The sequence below is a fragment of the Bos javanicus genome, chromosome 1 (assembly GCF_032452875.1).
Source record: "Bos javanicus breed banteng chromosome 1, ARS-OSU_banteng_1.0, whole genome shotgun sequence".
Taxonomy (NCBI): Eukaryota; Metazoa; Chordata; class Mammalia; order Artiodactyla; family Bovidae; genus Bos; species Bos javanicus.
This window is the reverse complement of record NC_083868.1, coordinates 69,313,383-69,331,853: the sequence shown is the minus strand read 5'-3', so window position 1 is coordinate 69,331,853 and position 18,471 is coordinate 69,313,383. Positions and strand designations below refer to the sequence as shown.

At 45.6% G+C, this 18,471-nt stretch overlaps 1 protein-coding gene across 19 annotated transcripts in view; it reads right to left on the bottom strand.

Moving 5' to 3' along the window:
* KALRN (kalirin RhoGEF kinase) overlaps positions 1–18,471 on the bottom strand; it is a 689,867-nt gene that overhangs the window by 32,816 nt on the left and 638,580 nt on the right. For 10 of the 19 annotated variants that reach the window (XM_061408919.1, XM_061409480.1, XM_061409007.1 and 7 more), the window contains 4 exons: positions 16,813–17,051; positions 14,800–15,053; positions 11,112–11,235; positions 9,973–10,032 (listed from right to left, as the gene is read on the bottom strand). In XM_061408919.1, the coding sequence (XP_061264903.1) occupies positions 9,973–10,032; positions 11,112–11,235; positions 14,800–15,053; positions 16,813–17,051 (677 nt within the window). Of the gene's footprint in view, positions 1–9,972; positions 10,033–11,111; positions 11,236–13,927; positions 15,054–16,812; positions 17,052–18,471 lie in introns of those variants that run through there. The other 9 variants (XM_061409867.1, XM_061410532.1, XM_061410538.1 and 6 more) reach the window with 4 other exon arrangements.

Genomic DNA, 18,471 nt, shown 5'->3' with positions numbered 1-18,471 from the left:
TTGCCGTGAACTTGGAGTGTTTTTCTATTTCCGTTTATCCGGAACATGGCTTGTTCTGAAATCTCATCAGCCAGTCACGATCTGAGATTTAGCTGACAGTGATCATCCCCTCTTCTCTGCTCTTCCAGAGGTTGGTCCCTTTGGCTCTGATCATGTGCTTCCATCTGTCATCACATCTCCCCTGCATGTTAAGAGCCCCACCAGACTTGTGAACCCTTTTGAAGCCATAACCTGTTCATGTATTTTATGTACTCTTTGTCATGTTGCTTGACATAGCAGAACAAGCAGAATTTGTTAAATTAACTGAGGTCACTCAATGAGTTTAGACTAGAACTTAGGTTTCCTTTCCATTAGACACTACCTTGTCTAATGATCACAGGTGGTGTGGGACAGGACCTGAGGTATCAGACTGGGACTCGAAGGGTTAATTATAAGGTGCACACATTTCTTGAAACCTAATGTTTTCCTTCCTCAGAAACAGTCTGGGAGCCCATGTAAAGTGGTGGCGGGGCAGGGGGTGAGATCTGGATTCCAAAATGGAAGCGGAGGTGGAGGGAAGATGACGTTGTTTATATGAAATGCACGTTTTCTCTCTGAGAGACCAAACTTCGGGAGGAGGAGGCTGGTATAGACCATGTGGGAAAGGGCTGGTTAGGAGTCCGGCTGTGGATAAGCAGCAGAGGGCAGCAGGCGGTAGTGGGTCCTCCTAGAACCACCACAATCCGGTTCATCAGCAACTCAAGTTTCTTCCTTCTGGAGAGAATTCCAATTGCTTTCTTGATTTTACTTTAAAATGGGGGGGTGGAGGGTGGGTAGTGAAGTAACAGGAAAGAAGTACAGGTGAAATCAACCAGCAATGAATAATAAGCTGAGCTTTGAGCAAATCTGGAGTTTATTTTTCTTGCCAGTCAGTGTCCAAGGTTCTGACTCCAAGACCTGAGCATGAGGATGAAATCCCATCTGTCTAGAAGACCAGGTGTCAAACGACTGCAGAAGAAAAATACCTCTTTCTTCTAAATCCCTCATCACCTCTCACAAAACACAGTTCAAAGCTATACATCGAGAATGCCGACGGAGTCAAAATAGTCAAACAAAACTCTAACCAAAGGTCCTAAACTCAACTCAGAGCTACCTTGAGTGAAATAAAATTCCATTCTCTGCCTCCTCTTTCTCTTAATGCTTGTGTCAAGCGAGTCTGTGTTCCAACAAGGAAAGAAAGGGATTTTTAGATGATGAATAAAATGGACAGATAACAGAAAAACAATGTCTAAAAGTTGAGGTATGATTTCCGGTTTTGAGGTTTAGCCCTTCATGTTTCCAATCTGGTGAAACCAGACGCAATATTCTGTTTTTTTTTTTTTTTACTAAACATTTCTCTAAATATTTAGAAAATATTCCTATTTCTTCTCTTTTCTAAGAGGACATAAGCTGAAATTTAAAAAATACATAAATGCAACACAATCCCAGACAACAGAATTCTCTTTGAACTATCCTTACCTCCCAAATATTTTCATTATCATTTGGTTCTAAGTACTTTTCCTTCAACCATGATTTTTTCCTTTGACCCAATTTTAATAGAAATGCTTTTAAATTTACAAATATATGAAATTTTAAAAAATTATCTTCTTGTTCCTGGTTTCTATAAGACTGATTCCTTGATTTTCACTGGGATTTGCTTTATGGGTAGTACATGGTTGATTTTCACAAAAAGTTCCATGTGTTCCTAAAAACATATTAAGCACTAACTACTGGGTAGAGTTATGAGTGTCTATGTGTGGAGCACGTTGTTTCATGGGGACTTCTAGTCCAAAGTGAAAGTCAAACCAGAAATCATACCTCAGTCTTGTCCTACTTTTTGTGACACCATGGACCATACAGTCCATGGAATTCTCCAGGCCAGAATACTGGAGTGGGTAGCCTTTCCCTTCTCCAGGGGATCTTCCCAACCCAGGGATCGAACCCAGGTCTCCTGCATTGCAGGTGGATTCTTTACCAGCTAAGCCACAAGGGAAGCCCAAGAATATTGGAGTGGGTAGCCTACCCCTTCTCCAGGAGATCTTCCTGACCTAGGAATCAAACCAGGGTCTCCTGCATTGCAGGAGGATTCTTTACCAACTGAGCCATGAGGGAAGCCCCTTCTAGTCCAAATCCCTCTCCTATTCTTCAAGCTTTGCTTTAAGAAGATTGTGTTCTCAAAAATAAAAGGGATAAAAATATGACTTACACAGAATAATGAAAAAAGATCTATCTTCTATCTCACAAAATAGTAGAGGAGAAAGGAACTACAAGGTGGTTTATGGCGTGCACATACTGGTCTCTGGTGTTCGTGAGGATGGGGCCGGGGTTGCAGTGGTGGTGTTATCCTTTCCCTTCTGTAACTCACGTTTCCAACGTGGAATCTACAGTCTTGACTTTGAATATTCAAAATCTCTATGCATGAGTGTCCTGAGATCTCATCCCTTAATGATTTGACCTTGATCATATCCTGATCCCCCAAACCTCTTTTACTGGGGAAACAACCTCCCAGAATCTGTGGACCCACAATATTTACGATGTGCTCTGAGGACAAGGGCCAGAGGAAGACTGACTTGTGGATTCCCACCCCAGTGCTTCTTCCCTGAGGTCCCTGAGCTGAACACACAGTTGCTGTCGTCCCTGCTTCCCCTACCAGTCATTCCCTGCCTTTCAACAGCGCTCTTCCTCTCCCTGTCCTGCCCCTTAGGGCTGGGTATTTGCCACCTTCCACTTTAGTCTACTACAACAGCCCTCCAATGGGCCTGCCTGTCCCCACTGTGTTCAGTTAGGTGCCAGTTACTTCCTAAAGCCCAGAATGAATTATGGGGACTCTGCCCAACAACCTTCGACTGCTCCTCACTGACTGCTCAATCAAGTCCAGGCTTCCTGGCAAATCCCCCGAAGCCTTCAGAATCTGGTTAAAACTCACCTGCCAGGCTTTATTTCCTACCACTCTTCTCACATACCTAAACCCCAGGTATCCAGATATCGGTCTCTTTTCAATATGTGCTAGGTACTCTCAAGCCCCTTCCTCACCCTTCACACTTCTCCAAGACTCTTTACATCCTATCAGTCACTCCAACCCAGTCCCTGACATTGTGTGAAGCCAATAACCATGCACACAGGCATCCTGGGAGACAGGTTGTGAATGCACAACCTTGGGGCAGTTACTTAACCTTTCTGCTCTCTCACCTGTAAAGCAAAAACGTTAACAGTACCTATGTCATGGTACCATGACAGGACTCAGTATGGAGCCGGATGCACAGGAAAGGCTGATAAACAGGAGCTACTGTTATTAGCCCAGCCCTGCTGCTGCTGCTAAGTTGCTTCAGTCATGTCTGACTCTGTGCGATCCCACCAGGCTCCCCCATCCCTGGGATTCTCCAGGCAAGAACACTGGAGTGGGTTGCCATTTCCTTCTCCAATGCATGAAAGTGAAAAGTGAAAGTGAAGTCCTCAGTCGTGTCCGACTCTTTGTGACCTCATGGACTGCAGCCTACCAGGCTCCTCTGTCCACAGAATTTTCCAGGCAATAGTACTGGAGTAGGTTGCCATTGCCTTCTCCTAGCCCAGCCCTGAGTGGCTGTTAAATATTCACCGAATGAGTACTTGAATGGCTCTATGACCCCAGAAGAGCAGATTTCAAAGTTCCCTATATAACAAAGGCATTTAATCAAAGCCACCTCCCTCCACGTGGCAGCACAGGGAGGAACCTAAATTACATAATTTGTTGGCCCTCTATAGTACTCACTGCAATGCCTTGTATCAACCAACTTGTGTTAAACTGAATTGACTGGGAAATCATGTTGAGCGGGCCTGTAGGTGGATCTTGACAGCACAGGGTGTGGGCAAGGGAGGTGGTGGCCTCTGCTCCTCTAATGGCTGGCTCTTAGAGCAACTTCTCCTGGGTCAATAGCACCTCATAATCTCATCAGTGTATGACACAATGAGATGGGCCAGGCTTCCAGATGAGGGTGAGGGTGTGCTGGGTGACTGTTCTGAACTGAAAAAACAATTCAGACGTTTCCAGCTCTTGAAACTAGACCTCTTTCCTGGCATTTATGGCTGGACTCCTGAGTCACTGGGAACAGGTGTGGTGAGGCCAAATAATTACCCCAACTGTCAAGGGATTTAAAAAGTTGTTGAGGAAGAAATTCTCCTCCAGCAAGCAAATGTGCAGCAGGGGACGGCCTGAAACTGACCTTCCTTAAGGAACTGAGCCTCACTTGGGGAGCAGAGTTCTCTATCACATGCCAAGTCTGTCCTCTCAAAGCACCACAATTAAGACCTGCTGTTTCTATTGGTTATGTGACCATGATCTTTCTGAACCCGTTTCTTCTAGGAGGGTAAGAAAACCCCATATTCACTAAACGGTTGGAAGGAGCAGAAAGCATAGTAGACGTGACGGTGCTGTGGAAGATCTTGTAGTGAATCCTCTTGGGAGAAACACTAGCTCCAACCAGCTAAGTGTGCTTCTCCCAGTGGCAGAATATAAATCAATCTGCATGTAGAGTTAGAGCTAAGCTAGGCAAGAGGAGTGAATCTCTGGGCCCAACCCATCAGATCTATTACAAAGAAAATATTTTGTAAAAAATAAAATGAGAGGAATGTGATGCTTCACTTTCTTTTCTCCAAAAAGTTCTTTTCATTAAAAGAAAAAAAAATTCTTTTTATACAACGCAGAAACAGGCACCAGTGGAAATACACTGGCGATGCCGGGAGGTCAGTCACCCGACCAGGGGTGTAAAAGTTTCCTTGAATCTGTCTGGCCAGGTTATTTTGAAGCTCTGAATCTGGGACAAGGCGCCGAGGCAGCTAAGGTGGGAGCAGCAGGCTAGCTCTTTGAAGACGTGAAAGCCAGGGCTAGGGAATTGTGGGTCTGGGCGAGAAAGAAAGGTCAATTCTGGCCACTCAAACCCTTCCCAGAGCCCCAAGTGGATGCTCCAGCTGGGGCTCGGGAGGAAATGTACCCAGGCCATTCCTGCCACAGCCCCTGCAGAACAAGTTTCAGGGGCAAAACACAAACTCTTCTACTTTCTCTTCGGTTGGGGCCTCATTGTTCTCAGAGTCAGAAGTTCAGAAGAGCAAGGTCTTTCGATTCTACACCTTAGACCGGCATGAGGCTCAAAGGGTTCAACATCTCTTAGATAAACACCCGTGCTCCTGGAGCTCTGTGACCTCCCACAGAGAAACCCCTCAGGCTCAGAAAGGCTAACCTGCCTGAGGCCTTACAGTTGACAGGCCCTAGACTGGAGTCCAGGTTTCCTGGCTCCTGTGCCAGTGTTCTTTCCATATGATACTGCCTTTGTGTGATCTTTATTTAAGTCCTGCTTCAGCCTTGCAGGGCTGGGATGGGTGGAAAAGATATTCTTCTTTGTTGAGCTGGAAAACTGAATAACAAATGAACAGAGGAAAACTGGCACTGGAAGGCACATCTTCTTGTCTGCCAGAATCTGTGTTTTAGATTAAAAACAACCTGATGATGGGGGTGGGCAGCTCCAAGCGGAGAGCAGGATACTGTGGGTGGGGGAACAAGGGCCAGGGAAAACCAGAAACAGGCTTCAGGGCACCTGCTCATTTTGTGAACAGAAAGCCACAACTTCCTCTGCCTCGGTTTCCTCTTCTAAAAGTCTTGGAAGGGGCTGGAGAGACGGCGAGTGGAGTGGAGTTATTGTTCAGCAGGTAAAGTTTCAGTTTGGGATGATGAAACAGTTCTGGAAATGAATAATGGTGACGGCTGCACAACACTGTGAAAGCACTTAATGCCACTTAAAACAGGTAAAATGGTAAATTTTATATCATGTATGTTTCAGCACAATAAAAAACAAACAAATGAAGGGGACAGTGTTAACTAAAGGTTTCCAAGATTCCATCAACTCTGAAAGTCCATGATTCTTACCCTAGTTGGAAATTTCTTTTCAAATTAGCTTCATCTTCCCACATGCTTTCTCTCCCACAGGTTCCCAACCCAGTTCTTACACAGCAAGCACCAATACCCACCCCCCAGAGTTAAATGCCTCATGGCTGGCATTATGACTGCACGTAGCCTGTGTTGTGTCTGAGGACGGCCCTGTGTCAAATGGCTAGCTAGGGCAGAGATGTGATCTTTTTAGAATCATGACAACCTCTTACTCTGATGGACTGACCATCTCTGTTAAAAGTGGTATTGGCAGTAAAAAATATTAAGATGCATTTAATTAACTGGGCTTGACATAAATGCTAGCCTGAAGACTGAGACCCAAGTCTGGGAGGTTGGGTCAGGCCTTTCTACGCCAGCATCCGCTGCAGGCAAGCGGTGATGCTGAGGTTGGAGGAGTGCCAAAGCCCAAGCATCGAGTCTTCAGACAACTTTTCAAAGGTGGCAGGGATGTGGGAACCCATGTAGCCTGGGTCCTGGGAGAAATCCAATACAGTTCAGAAAAACCCAGACTCTTCAGAGATGGGTGTGTTAGCTGAGAGGGTGGAGGCTGAGCCTCAAGCCTTCAGCCCTGCCTCCCGCCTGGGTGTCAGTGCAGATATGGGGCAGGACAGGGTGAGAAGCTGGCAGGTGGGCATGTGGTACCTAGCCCACCATCACACCTGCCTGCCTTGTCAATAAAAGACAACTGGCAGTCTAAGCTCTACTGGGAAGTGAATGTTCCCAAGCCTCGTGTTTGATTTTCAGCCTGATTTGACTCTTCTTCCACGTACAGACATTTCTCTCATTTATAATATCCCCCTCCATTGCCACTCCCAAAGTGTAATCAGTGCAGGATAAAGAACAAGACTAAATTATGGAGAGATCTAGTTGTTTTTAGAATGGTTCCCTCTGAGATGTGCTCATGGATCAGCAGGAGACAAGGGGGCTGTGAGCTGTGAGGGGATCGAAGAGACCCAGAGCCAATTCAGCAGGGGCTGGTGGTGTGGCTTGTGGTCCTGGGAGTGGGAGGGGAGGTTATGCTTGAGAACACTCATGAGCATGTCTCTATAGGGGAAGAAAAAGGATGTACACGTCAGAGCAGAACTGCCTCCCTTTACAAAACTGGGTGTTCTCAGAAAGCTTTGAAAATCAGATTCCTAGGATTCAAGGTGCTTTATTTTCCTCTTACTAGCTTTCAGGGATGTGCCTATATATCTCCCTAAAATTGTATGTTAGGCACATGTTAGGACATATGCCTGCCATGAGGGTAGCAATCAGCTAATGTATAAGCAGAGACCCCAGAAAACTGCCCCTTGAAGGAACCCTTCAACCCACTAATTGAGAATAAATAAAGAATGCTTTGGAAATTATATTCGTGCAGAGGCAGGAAATAAGAGCCTATACATGACTAGGCTTGGAATCAACATGCTGGCATCAGGTCAAGGGTGGGCAGAGAGCAGGGCAGGACTTAGCATTCAGAGATCTAGCATTGAGCAGTGCACAGGATGTGTGGAGTGGGTGTCAGCTGGGGGGCTCAGGCCCAGGGGATCTTAGCAGAGGTCATAGGAATTGCAGCTCAGCTCAGCGGGGCACAGGGACAAACTCCCAATGAGACCACACCTATTACAGTCATCAGGTACAAAAAGCCTGGGGCCAGACTGGGCCTGGAAATGATGCCCAGAGCTCTCAATTTAACAGCAAGAGTCCTTTATGAGGTGGACAGCCCACATTTTCTCAAACCGGGTCTTTAACATATAGCTCTTTTCAGTAGGCACCCCCAAGCCATTTTCTTCTGCAAGGGACATTGCAATAAAGTGCTACCTATACTTATCCCTTCAGAAAATTCATATTGAATAGGTTAACTTTGTATATCTTATTCGTCATCTGTGTCTGAAAACGCTAGCAGTGCCATGATGCCTGCTTTCCCTCAGCACCTGCTTCTGTGCTCAGAGTTAATTTCAACATAGCAACACAGTTTAGAAGAGCCCGATAATTCCTACAAGGATCCATATGAATGTTCAAGGGCTGCAGGCACTTCTACTACAGAAAACTAGATTAACCAAAATATTTGCAGCTTCCAACTCCTTCAAGAGTTCCAGTTCTGCCTCAACTGTTACATCTAAAAACTTTTCATACATGCATCAACACAATTTTTGGCTTTCTTTATATCAGCACTGACATCCTAACATCTTTCCTTACGCAACCACAGCACCTCCCGGTGCTCAAGCTCATGTGAAGCCTTGGATGAACAAGAACCCAAGAAATGTGTGCAATTCACAAAGCAGGGCTACAACATGCACACTTGCAAGCTTTTGTTCGTCTAAACGCAGAACAGAGAATTAATTACATCAGTCAACCTTCTCAGTGTTGACCCATGAGAAGGTCACCTTGTCCCACACCTCCCTGTGCCCAATCCTTCCTCTAAAGAGCAGCGAAGGAAAGTCATCCTTCTCCCCCTAGTCCACCAGAGCTGAGAAACGTCCCAAATTGCCTTGTAGAACGCAGATAGCTGGCTCTCCCCCCTCCCTCCAGGTATTTGCAGATGACATTTTCAGGACATGCCAGCAACGCTGAGATCTGGAGATACAGGCGCCATGAGGCATATCTCCGAGCTGACAGGTGTGGGCGTCCCAGGAGTTGGTGCTTGTCCTGTGAAATGCAAGGAAAGCAGAGCCAGAAATTTCCCCCACCTTCCTCACTCTCTAAGATACATTTAGACTACGAAGGCCATATCTGCTTCCTCCCACAGGGGAGCACCGGACTGGCCCACAACTGCCAGATTTAGCTCCGTGGCAACACCTGCAGCCACAGGGGACTATTTTCTCCTGATCTCTCACTTTCAACCACTAGTCTCTGGCTTGGTTCAAGTCAGCTGGCATCTTCCACCACCGACTTATCCCTCAGAGTCATTTGGTTTTCCTTGGCTTTTGTGCTGGTTGTCATAATATAGTGGTGGCTTTCTTTGGGATTAGGTCAAATTAGAATAATAAAGGTCCATTTAGTTAAGTGAAAATCATAGGGCTATAAAAAGGAAAAGTTTTTAAAAATACATTCTACATTTTATGCACAGAAGAACTCTCAAACTTTTATCCATTATCAGGGATGTGGGCACAGATTTGGAGAAAAACATTTCAATTTACTGGGAAAGACAAAATGGCAGGAAAGCCATTTGCTCCAATTCTCTAGGGTTTGTAAATTTATGATGCTTGTCAGTGGTGAGCCATGTGAAAGTCCTAATTCTATAATCCCAAAGAGTTCCTGGCCTAGAAGGAGTTGAAGTTGATTGGATGTCCTTGGTGGTGAAGATGTTGGTTTCTCTTCCACATTCCTGTAACCCTGTGGTATGAGAAAGGCCCCTGAGCTGGGTTTCAGCCTCCTTATCTCTAGAAAGGACTCAGCAAGGCCTACAGGAGGCAGGCTGTTCCCAGGGCTCTTTTCCTTCATGACAGGTGCAGCTACTGCCCAGGAGCCCTGGGGGCTGGGGAAGAGCGGGTTCTGGAGTTGCTGTGATCACTCCTCATTTGCTATCCACCAGCTATACCCAGTGACCAGGGGCCAGGTCATCCCACAAACCACACCTAATCCCTGATTTTACTGGTGCCTTCAGGGAGGAATTAGTCCCAGAAGAAAAAGAACATAAAGGGGAAAGGAAAAAGGGAGGAAGGAGAACTAAAAAAAATGGGTTCTTCTCTTTAATTGAGAGCCAGTCACTATTTATAATGCTATTTTCCATGAAAAAATGTTTTCCAAGTCTCCCATTATGATGCTGGAGATTTTCTACACAAAGCCAGATCGTCCAAAGAAGAAAATAATAAGCAAGCATTCAAGAGAACCAGAAGTTTTTAAAAAGGCATCTAGGAAGAGTTTTTTTTTTTTTTTAAATCAAAATTAAACTGAATTCAGTTTTGTTTTGTTTTTTATAAGTTGGATGGGATACCCAGAAATGCCCTAATATCACCACGTATCCTTGACTGGCTGGTCACTTGAGCAAGGTCACTGTTACAGAACACATCAAAACAGACAATCATTGTAGTAAAGAGGACAATAGCTGCTTCTACCTCCATGCTAGTATTAGGGTCAAGATCATCACACTCTGACTCCTCGGAACTGTTCGTCTCCTTGATGGGCAGCATGAGGTGGGGGAAGAAAGAGAACACAGTTAGAACACAGGCAGCTTTGGCTAGAGAGTGGGGAGAACTTAAGAGAAGCATGAACAATGGGAAACCGGGCAGAGAGAAACCAGGTGCTGTGAGGTGCGTGCGGGCCACCTCGGGCGGCAGCATGCTCTTTCCAGGGAGAGCCGCTCATCTCCCAGGAAATAGCAATGGAAGCAGCCAAATGAAGCATGAGCGCTGTCAAATCTCAGCTGTTGTCTTCTGTGAGGCTGGACTTCCCCGGTGAGGGTGAGGGAGACACAATAATTTCTTTTCCCCAAGAAGGACATTAGAACGGGTTTTGACTGTTCCTACTTTTCTCAGAAGACTCAGGTAGATAATGCACATGATAACAATATTACACATCAGCAATCTAATTTCCATTGTCCAGAGGCAGATCTTTTCCTCTGAGGGCCCAAAACAAAGAAAACAGATCACATCATTTCAAGATGGGGCACAACAAGGATCTGCCGAAGCTTAGAATCAGGGAGTTCATTATCATAGTTGGGTTATTACAGAGCGATAGCTTGGGTTTCATCAACATGCTTCCCTTCTCTGCCCAGGCACAGGCCTGAAGGTGATGTCTGAATTCTGGGGAAAAGAAATGAAACTTTACCAAGGACATAGTAGCCCTTACATTCCAAACCTCAGACTTCAAAGGGTTGGAGGTTTGGAAAACAGCTCTAATCTCTTTACCTTGCATGTATTTTTAAACCCAAGACACTGAATGGGTGACTTTGAGAACTTTACTATGGATCAAGCATCTTGCATTTCTAAGAGAATAAATAATACTGCAGATAATTTTGCTATAAAACATCTGCATAGTATAAGAAGGAAGGTATAAAAGAAAAAAAAAGAGATACTTACTTATTTGAATCGAAGTTGCCAGGAGAAATAAAAAATAAAAAATAAATTGATCTCGCATGCAAAATCCTACTAAACTACTTCCCCTCTGGTCCCCATCCACCCAAGTCTCCTTGTGAGAATGCTGCAGGGTGGGGGTAGATGAGAGGTTGGACACAGTTCCGGAATACCTTACTCACTTTAACAGAGACTTTGTTGCCCAGAATATCCTTGGGTTTACGAGGCCCTGTGGCTTCATTTTTACCCGTGTTCTCCACTTCTGCCCGCTTTCTCATGCGTAGAGTATGCCATGAACATGACTTCCTGTTGTACCAAAAAATGCACCAATCAAAATGGTAGGTCAAGGCAGAGTGAGGCGGTGGGTGGGACTGCCACCCTCTGGTGAGTCAGCAAGTGAGGCACTCCAGTGAAGCCCTGGCTGCGGAGGCCCCAGACCTGCACACCAGCTCCTGTGGTGGAGGCTGAAAGTGGATCTTACTTCCAACAGGAAGTGAGTAGGATGAACTTTGACCCCTCCCAACAGACGTGCGACGTTGGTTGCAGCATTGGAGGGAAGAATGAGAATGGAGTTATTAATACTCTACTGAGGGAAGTTTTTATATCATACTGATGAGGGCTTAGAGGACTCAGGAATTCCCTTCCTGAAGGGTATGGTGGATGGGAGACGACTAGGGGTGGGGAGTCAAATAGGAAATATAAGGGAGGTATATTCTATAGTGTGTAAGGTACTTGCCCAGGATCAGACACAAAGACCCAAAAGGATGATAATGAGGTTTCCATCTCATTATTTGTATTTGGGCTGTGGCCAGTCTCAAACGCTGTATGGTACAGATAGAAGTTCTAGGGCGTTGACTTAATAGACTGGTGAGTACCACTCAGTTATCTGGAGGAGTTAGGATGAAGGGTTGGTGTTCTCCACATTATCCCCTGTCTGTGAATACAGGGCTCTGTCAACCACTGAGAGGTCCTAGAATTTTCCTGTTGGGAGAAGACTCAACATGTGCTCTCAGGAGGTGAGAGTAGCAATGCCCTTTCACACTATCCTAACTTATTTCTTCTCCCTAGGGGGTTTGGAGCTATTTCTTCATAGACCTGTAAAGAGAGGCTGGTGCAGAGCTCTTGAGTTCCACATATGTCACAACTCAAAGACAAAGACATCAAAAGTCAAGCCACAAACAGCATTGGGGACTTGGGCGAGTATCGTCAGTTTCAGATGTGGTCACAGAGTTTGGATGACATTCTATCACGTCTGGAGTAAGTGAGGCTGGCTCCTCTCCAGTGTCTCCTTATCAAATTTAGGCCTATACAGACAAAGCTCAATTAACAGAGCCTTCATTAAGGGAGACAGGGGAGAGAGAGAGAGACCTATGAGATTCAGGAGGAAGGAGGATGCTCTGAAATACATAGCATCTCCTCCAGAAAACTCCACAAATGTCAGGGATTTTAGGATGTTTTGGGGAAGATATGCTCAAAATATTTATCACAAACATGGAGGTTTAGCAATCTACTTTCTGAGTAAGAAACAGTGATAATAGTCATGTCCTCATTTTTTTTTTTTTTTGGAAAGCAGCTCCTACAAAAGGCAAGAAAGAATCTCCTGGCCAGACCTTCTCTTGTATCTTCTAAATTGGCAGGCTCCCTGGGATCCCTTGCATACCAGCTGTTCACTCCAACAGTTGTTTCTGAGTGAGAACTGGTCACAGAAACTAACTTCAGGTAATATCATCTTAACGCCAGACTTTAATCCCCTATCTTTATCCCCAAAGCAAAGTCCCTGCTCATTCTGAGAACATCTTGAGTCAGGGAGGTCCCTGCTGAAAAAACTCCTAGAGCAGCCAGCACAGTGTGTGTGTGTGTGTGAGCACGGGGGTGCGTTCCTATGTTTATCACAACCCTGAAACTAGAAATGCTACAAGTAATGTTGAGAAGCAGACACAAAATAGTACAAGAGGCAGAACACATTTAATTTCACTATTCCTTTTCTCAGAAGAAGGCGTCATCATGGTTTGGGATCTTCCATCTCTTGGCCACAAGCCCGGGGATTGATGTGGAAACAGAGACATTTCAGTGACATTTATCCTGTAGCAATACAACCAACTTGACACTTGTGGTCACAGCAGCCCTTGGGAGGGTGCAATGAGTGTCCTTCATTGATAAATAGTGACAACCACTTTCAGTCCACTGCTCTGTTCCACTAACCCTTGTGCAAGAACTGCTGATAAGGAATCAAATGAGCAATTGGTATTTGAATCTGCTTTCTTCTGCCTGGCTTGACACCCTTCCTACCAGTCTTCCCGTGGAAGGTGTGAAACGTGAACAAAAGATGTGAAGGTGAGAAGGGAGAAGTGCTGAGTGCCTGGATAATTAGATCACAACTAACTGGCTAGCACTGTAAGTCACTGATTAATAAGAACCTGAATGCTTTGAGGGCCTTTATTTCTAAGGCTTCTGAAACCAAATATCTAAAGGATAAGATGAATGGGGTCTATTGCCCTTTAGGGGCTGCTGCTGATTTCCAGCTGGGCCTATGGTTACCTGGAAAGGCCAGGGTGGGGTCAGCAACCTGTCTCCTGAGCCAGAAAGCACCAAGGAGGTGCAGCTCTGCTGGCGTTGCTGCTCAAGTACCCTATGCGAGTTCCTCTCCCCTGGGCACCGGTGACCCTCAGTGTGCAATGCAGCGGGGGCTGCGAGCCACCCCACCGCCTTCTACACTCGCCATTGATTTACAGCAGCACCACCAGGTCACCCAGTTGGACAGCATCTGATCTGCATCATTCCTCATCTCAGAGGTTAGAGACAACCCACAGGGGCTGTTTAGAAGGGAAGGCTAGGGCTGGAGCTTTGGTGGCAAAGGCACTTTTTGTTTAGGAAAAAATTGCCAATGCATTCAACCAACTCTTAAAGGAAAAAAAAAAAGAAGAAGAGGAAGAAGAAGAATCATTTGTACATTTAAAAGTTCCAGAACAGTGCAATGAGGAAAAAGGGTCCACTAGTCTTTAACCTCATAAAGACATGCTCATGGTAAAAATTTATTTTACATATTTAAAATAACACATTTAAAATTATGAGTTACATTACAGGTACAATGATGAACATTGTGGCTCTCCATTATATTGCACAGCCTGACTTCATTCATACGGGTTTCTTTAAATAGTGCAAAATACTTTACACAGGAATGTGTTTGGAAGGGCCTTCGCAACCAAAATGCGGAAAAGAAATATCTTACAAATGACCATGAACATATATTAGAGAGACAGGGGAGGGGGAAAATTAGAAAAAAAAGTTACAATCTGTACAAAGGAATTTCCATAGACAACCAAAAAGTTGCCTCTCTCCTGGGAGAAGCAGCAGGCCTCTGACCTATGCAGGTCTGGCGTTTGTGCTAAGGTAATTTTTTGGAGTCAATCAAAAAATAATATATATATGTGTGTGTGTGTGTGTGTGTGTGTGTATATATATATATCAGTAACTTAATACAATATAAATAGAAGTCCAGTCCAGTGGATCCTGTGGTGGGTCAAATGGAGCAACAGGAGGCATGCCTTTTGTCACCTAGGGTTTCAGTAGGGTTCTTTTCTTAACAAGGGGCCGGTGGGGAGAAAAGAAAAAAAAACAAAACAGAAAATTATAAATGAAAAGGAAAGAAAACCACCACTGTTACCACCACCACCAAAGAAAGAACTGAACAATCCAGCCCGGATGCCCCCTGCTGCGTGCGGTCCAGCACTCAGACCTCGGCTCCGCTGGCGCTGTCGAGAATAAGCAGCAGTAACTCCCTACCATGCGTTTGCATTTTTGTGTTCTTTGTTTTGAAATTTTTTTTAGATCCACATACTCCTCTCCCGGGGACGCCAACGAGGCACTTACTTGATGCTCCCGTCACTATTTTCTGTGGCTGCCATGGCTTTGGTGAGGGGCGCCAGGATGCTGCCAGGGACCCAGCCCTCAGCGGCGGGGGAGTGGTCGCTAGCGGGCTGGTATACCAGGCACATGTTCTGCTGGTTGACGGCGAGGACCTGGACCACCTCACCTTGGCTCACACAGATTTCGTTCTCCTTCAGTGCATAATAATCTTTGATCACGGCCATGGATGAGGCCCCGTTGCAGCCTCCCAGGTCATTCTGTGAGGAGACAAAGGTGAAAGGGACACAGATACAGGAAGGCTGGTTCACACACGCTCGCTCTGCACCCTTGTGGGGTTAAAAGCCAAGCTTCCTACTAGCAAGGTAAACAGCAGGCAGAAATTATCCTGAGAAACGAAATTATATTCATAAATGGGATCTGAGAATATATTTTATGGCAATGTTTCATTAATGTTATAATTGAGGGTGTAAAGGTAGAGATACTGCTCAGCCATAGGGAAAGGTATGAACACGCCTTCGGCATGGAAATCCCTCCTTAGCACGCACCTTCCTGCCAGCATCCTCCAGCTCATGGGAGGAAGAGTGTGGCAAAGGTACAGGCATATGTCAACACCTGGGCAAAGGTCAGGTCAGTGGTCACAACCTCCCAGTGAAAAGAACACAGGCTCTTTGATACATTTTTTTTCTTCCTTTTGAAAAAGCACTGGTCTTACTCTACATTCTGACCCTCTTTGAGACAGAAGTAACAGTGAGACATTTGCCCAGTTCAAAGGCCAGGCCATGACTTATCCTGACCCAACCACTGTGGGAACAGAACTCCTCCAGATGCCCAGCTCCAGCCCCCAGCCGGTACTCATTAATATGAAGGATCCTGCCCCCATGACTTTTTCAGGTGACTCTCCACCGGGAAGCTACTTCAAGACAGACCTGCAACTCCCAGGGATGCCTGGTTGCCTCACAGCACGGTGAGAGCCAGAAATTCTTCAGTAAATTAATGTGACTTCAACTTACTCACAGGGCAAGGGATTTTAAGATGAAAAAAATCACTTCCAGGTGATAAAATAGGTCAGTATAGTTACTCTAACACAGAATTGAACTGGGTCATCAATAGTTAAAAAAAAAAAAAAACAATGGGAATTCCTTGGTGCTTTCACTGCCGAGGGTCTGGGTTCAATCCCTGGTTGGGATCTAAGATCCCACAAGCTGTGCAGTGTGGTTGGGGAAAAAAAAAAAATCAGTATCATCTAATAATTTGGGTAAGAAAAATAAAACTATAAGGTAAAAACATATAGGTCAAAAATGTAGACATTCCTATCCATAGACCCATTGAGTTCTAGAGGAAATGGAGGCCTGATGAGATTAAGTAACCCACTGAGGTTCTAATGCAAGACACAAAGTTCTGAGCTGCAGAATTTGGAATGGAAACCAGATAGCCTAACTCCTGATCTAGTACTTTTCCCATTCGTTCTCATTTCTACTACTTTGTGGGGTCGAAACAGCTGTGTACATTGATGACAATCCTCATGACAATGTTTGAATTGTGGATTATCTGTGATAAATGTCTAATCCAAGGCTAGCTTCCGCAGTTACACATCAATGGGCAGCACCCCTTGCTGCATCAGCCTATGGGTGGTGAAGAGCTGTGGGCTCGCTTCAGGAGCTCATCTTTAGAAAGGGCAATCTCTTTAAGCTGTCAAACCCTAGAGCTGCGACTTTTAGGTGATCTACCTCACAACTCCTCTATTTGCTACAAATCATAATTGCTACTACAATATTACCTACAGTGTTTCTGCAGATGGCAACAATAGCCCTTCAACACAGAGTGTCTGAACCTGGGGGAAACTGGCCTTACTCACTCAGTTTTTCAGAGAAGGAAGAGACATAATTGAGACTAGAAGGTATTTAGTGTATTCTTCCTGCTAAAACAATCAGCATAAAAAGATGCTACTTTATGAAGTAAGAACAGAGGTTGTGCCCTCAAAGAGGGTGAGGGTGGAGGTGATGGGCCATCACTTACCTTGCTGGCCTCAAACTTGTCCCCAGCCTGGTGGTAGTCAAACCCTGGACTGCCATTGGAGGTAGATATCTTCAGGGGTGGCAGAGGCGGGTTATAGCTGGAGCCCTTTGGGGGCTTCTCGGAGCCCACGGGGATGGAGGAGTAGGGCCTGGGGCTGGCTTGGGGAACCCTAGCAGGCTGGGACCTCATCACGGCTGTGCTCCTTTCTTTCCGCTGATACTCAATGGGCGACTGTAGGGCTGCAGGGAAAGAGCAGACTGTTACTCTCAGCTTTGGAAATCCCATGAGGAACTGGAGGCTCATGAGGTGAAGGCTTTGTGAGAGAGAGAGTGGGGATACTCTGTATCCCCAGTATCATGAGGAAGATGCTGCCCTGTTTTTAATGAATGTATAAGCTACTGAGAACTATTCTTAGTGTTGTCTAAATGATGAAAATGCAAAACCAAAATGGTATAAAAGGAGGGAGAGAAGGCTCTGTAGTATGTGTGTGTGTGCATGGACACAGGGGCGAGTGGGGGTGGCGACAGAGAGCTTCAGAAACTGCTGGCCCTCAGCCACCATGCAGGCTCTGCAGGGTGGGAACAAATGGGAGGTGGGTCTCAGGGACAGAATGGAGTCAGATTCCCTGGTGCACAGGGCCATGGCTCTCCGTGGAGGAAAAGGAGATGAGACAGGTAAGGGAGGCTCAAGTTGCCATGGTGTAAAAGATCTAGAAAGTTAGGTGACTGAGTCTGGATTTAATTCTGAAGATCACGAAAAGTGACTGAATTCAGTGAACTTGCATGTTTTAAATGCAGGTGCTGGCACCAAAACCTTGCAGCAGGTTGGGGGAGGGATAGGCCTGGCTGATCAGGAGCCCTGAGATGGTGACAGGGCAGAGGCGGGACCTGAGCAGAGCCGTGGGAACAAGGAAGGGGTGTGGCAGGTGCTCCAGCGGGAGGCGAGGCTGACACAGCCTAGATGGGAAAAGATGGCAAGAAGCCAGGGTACCTTGAGTTTGGGAGCTGGGAGAATGGTGGTCAGCGGAACTCAGGAGACAGGGGAAAGCTGTCTTGAAGGGAAAGAGATGAACGTTGTTTTCCTGAGTTTAAGATGATAAAGTTCCAAGGTCTGAGTAGTAAAGAGGTACAGCAGGTAAAAACCACACAGGTCAAATTCTCTAACAGTGACTTCAAGGCTGGCCTGATTATGTTGTTTCTATCAGTGTTCACTGTAACAGATATTTAATTGGGTTAATGGCTGAAGCCCAGAGAACTTTCCATGATGAGGACATTTCTATAGTAATAGGTATGTACTTTAACAGGACTCAACATACAGTCCAAATTTCCTTTCCATCTAAGGCCTCAGGATGGGAAGGCTGACTCTGAAGTGCCTGCACATGTGTCTATAAGTAAAAGCCTGGCCCCAGTCCATCGTCACGTCCTTTGTCTTCTGAGTGTACAAGTGCAGCACGGGCTGCTACCAGACCTCGACCTTTCTCTTTGGAGAACAGTAAATATTTAGGCATTGAGAACTGAGTTCAGTAATAGCTTCATAACTCACTATAATTAGGGAAAAGTTTTCTTGGAACCAGGTATCAATACAAGTCTGGATAAGTGACTACGGTCAAAGAAGTACCATTCCAAATCTGAAGCAGATAGCAAGACAGCTGTGAAGCAG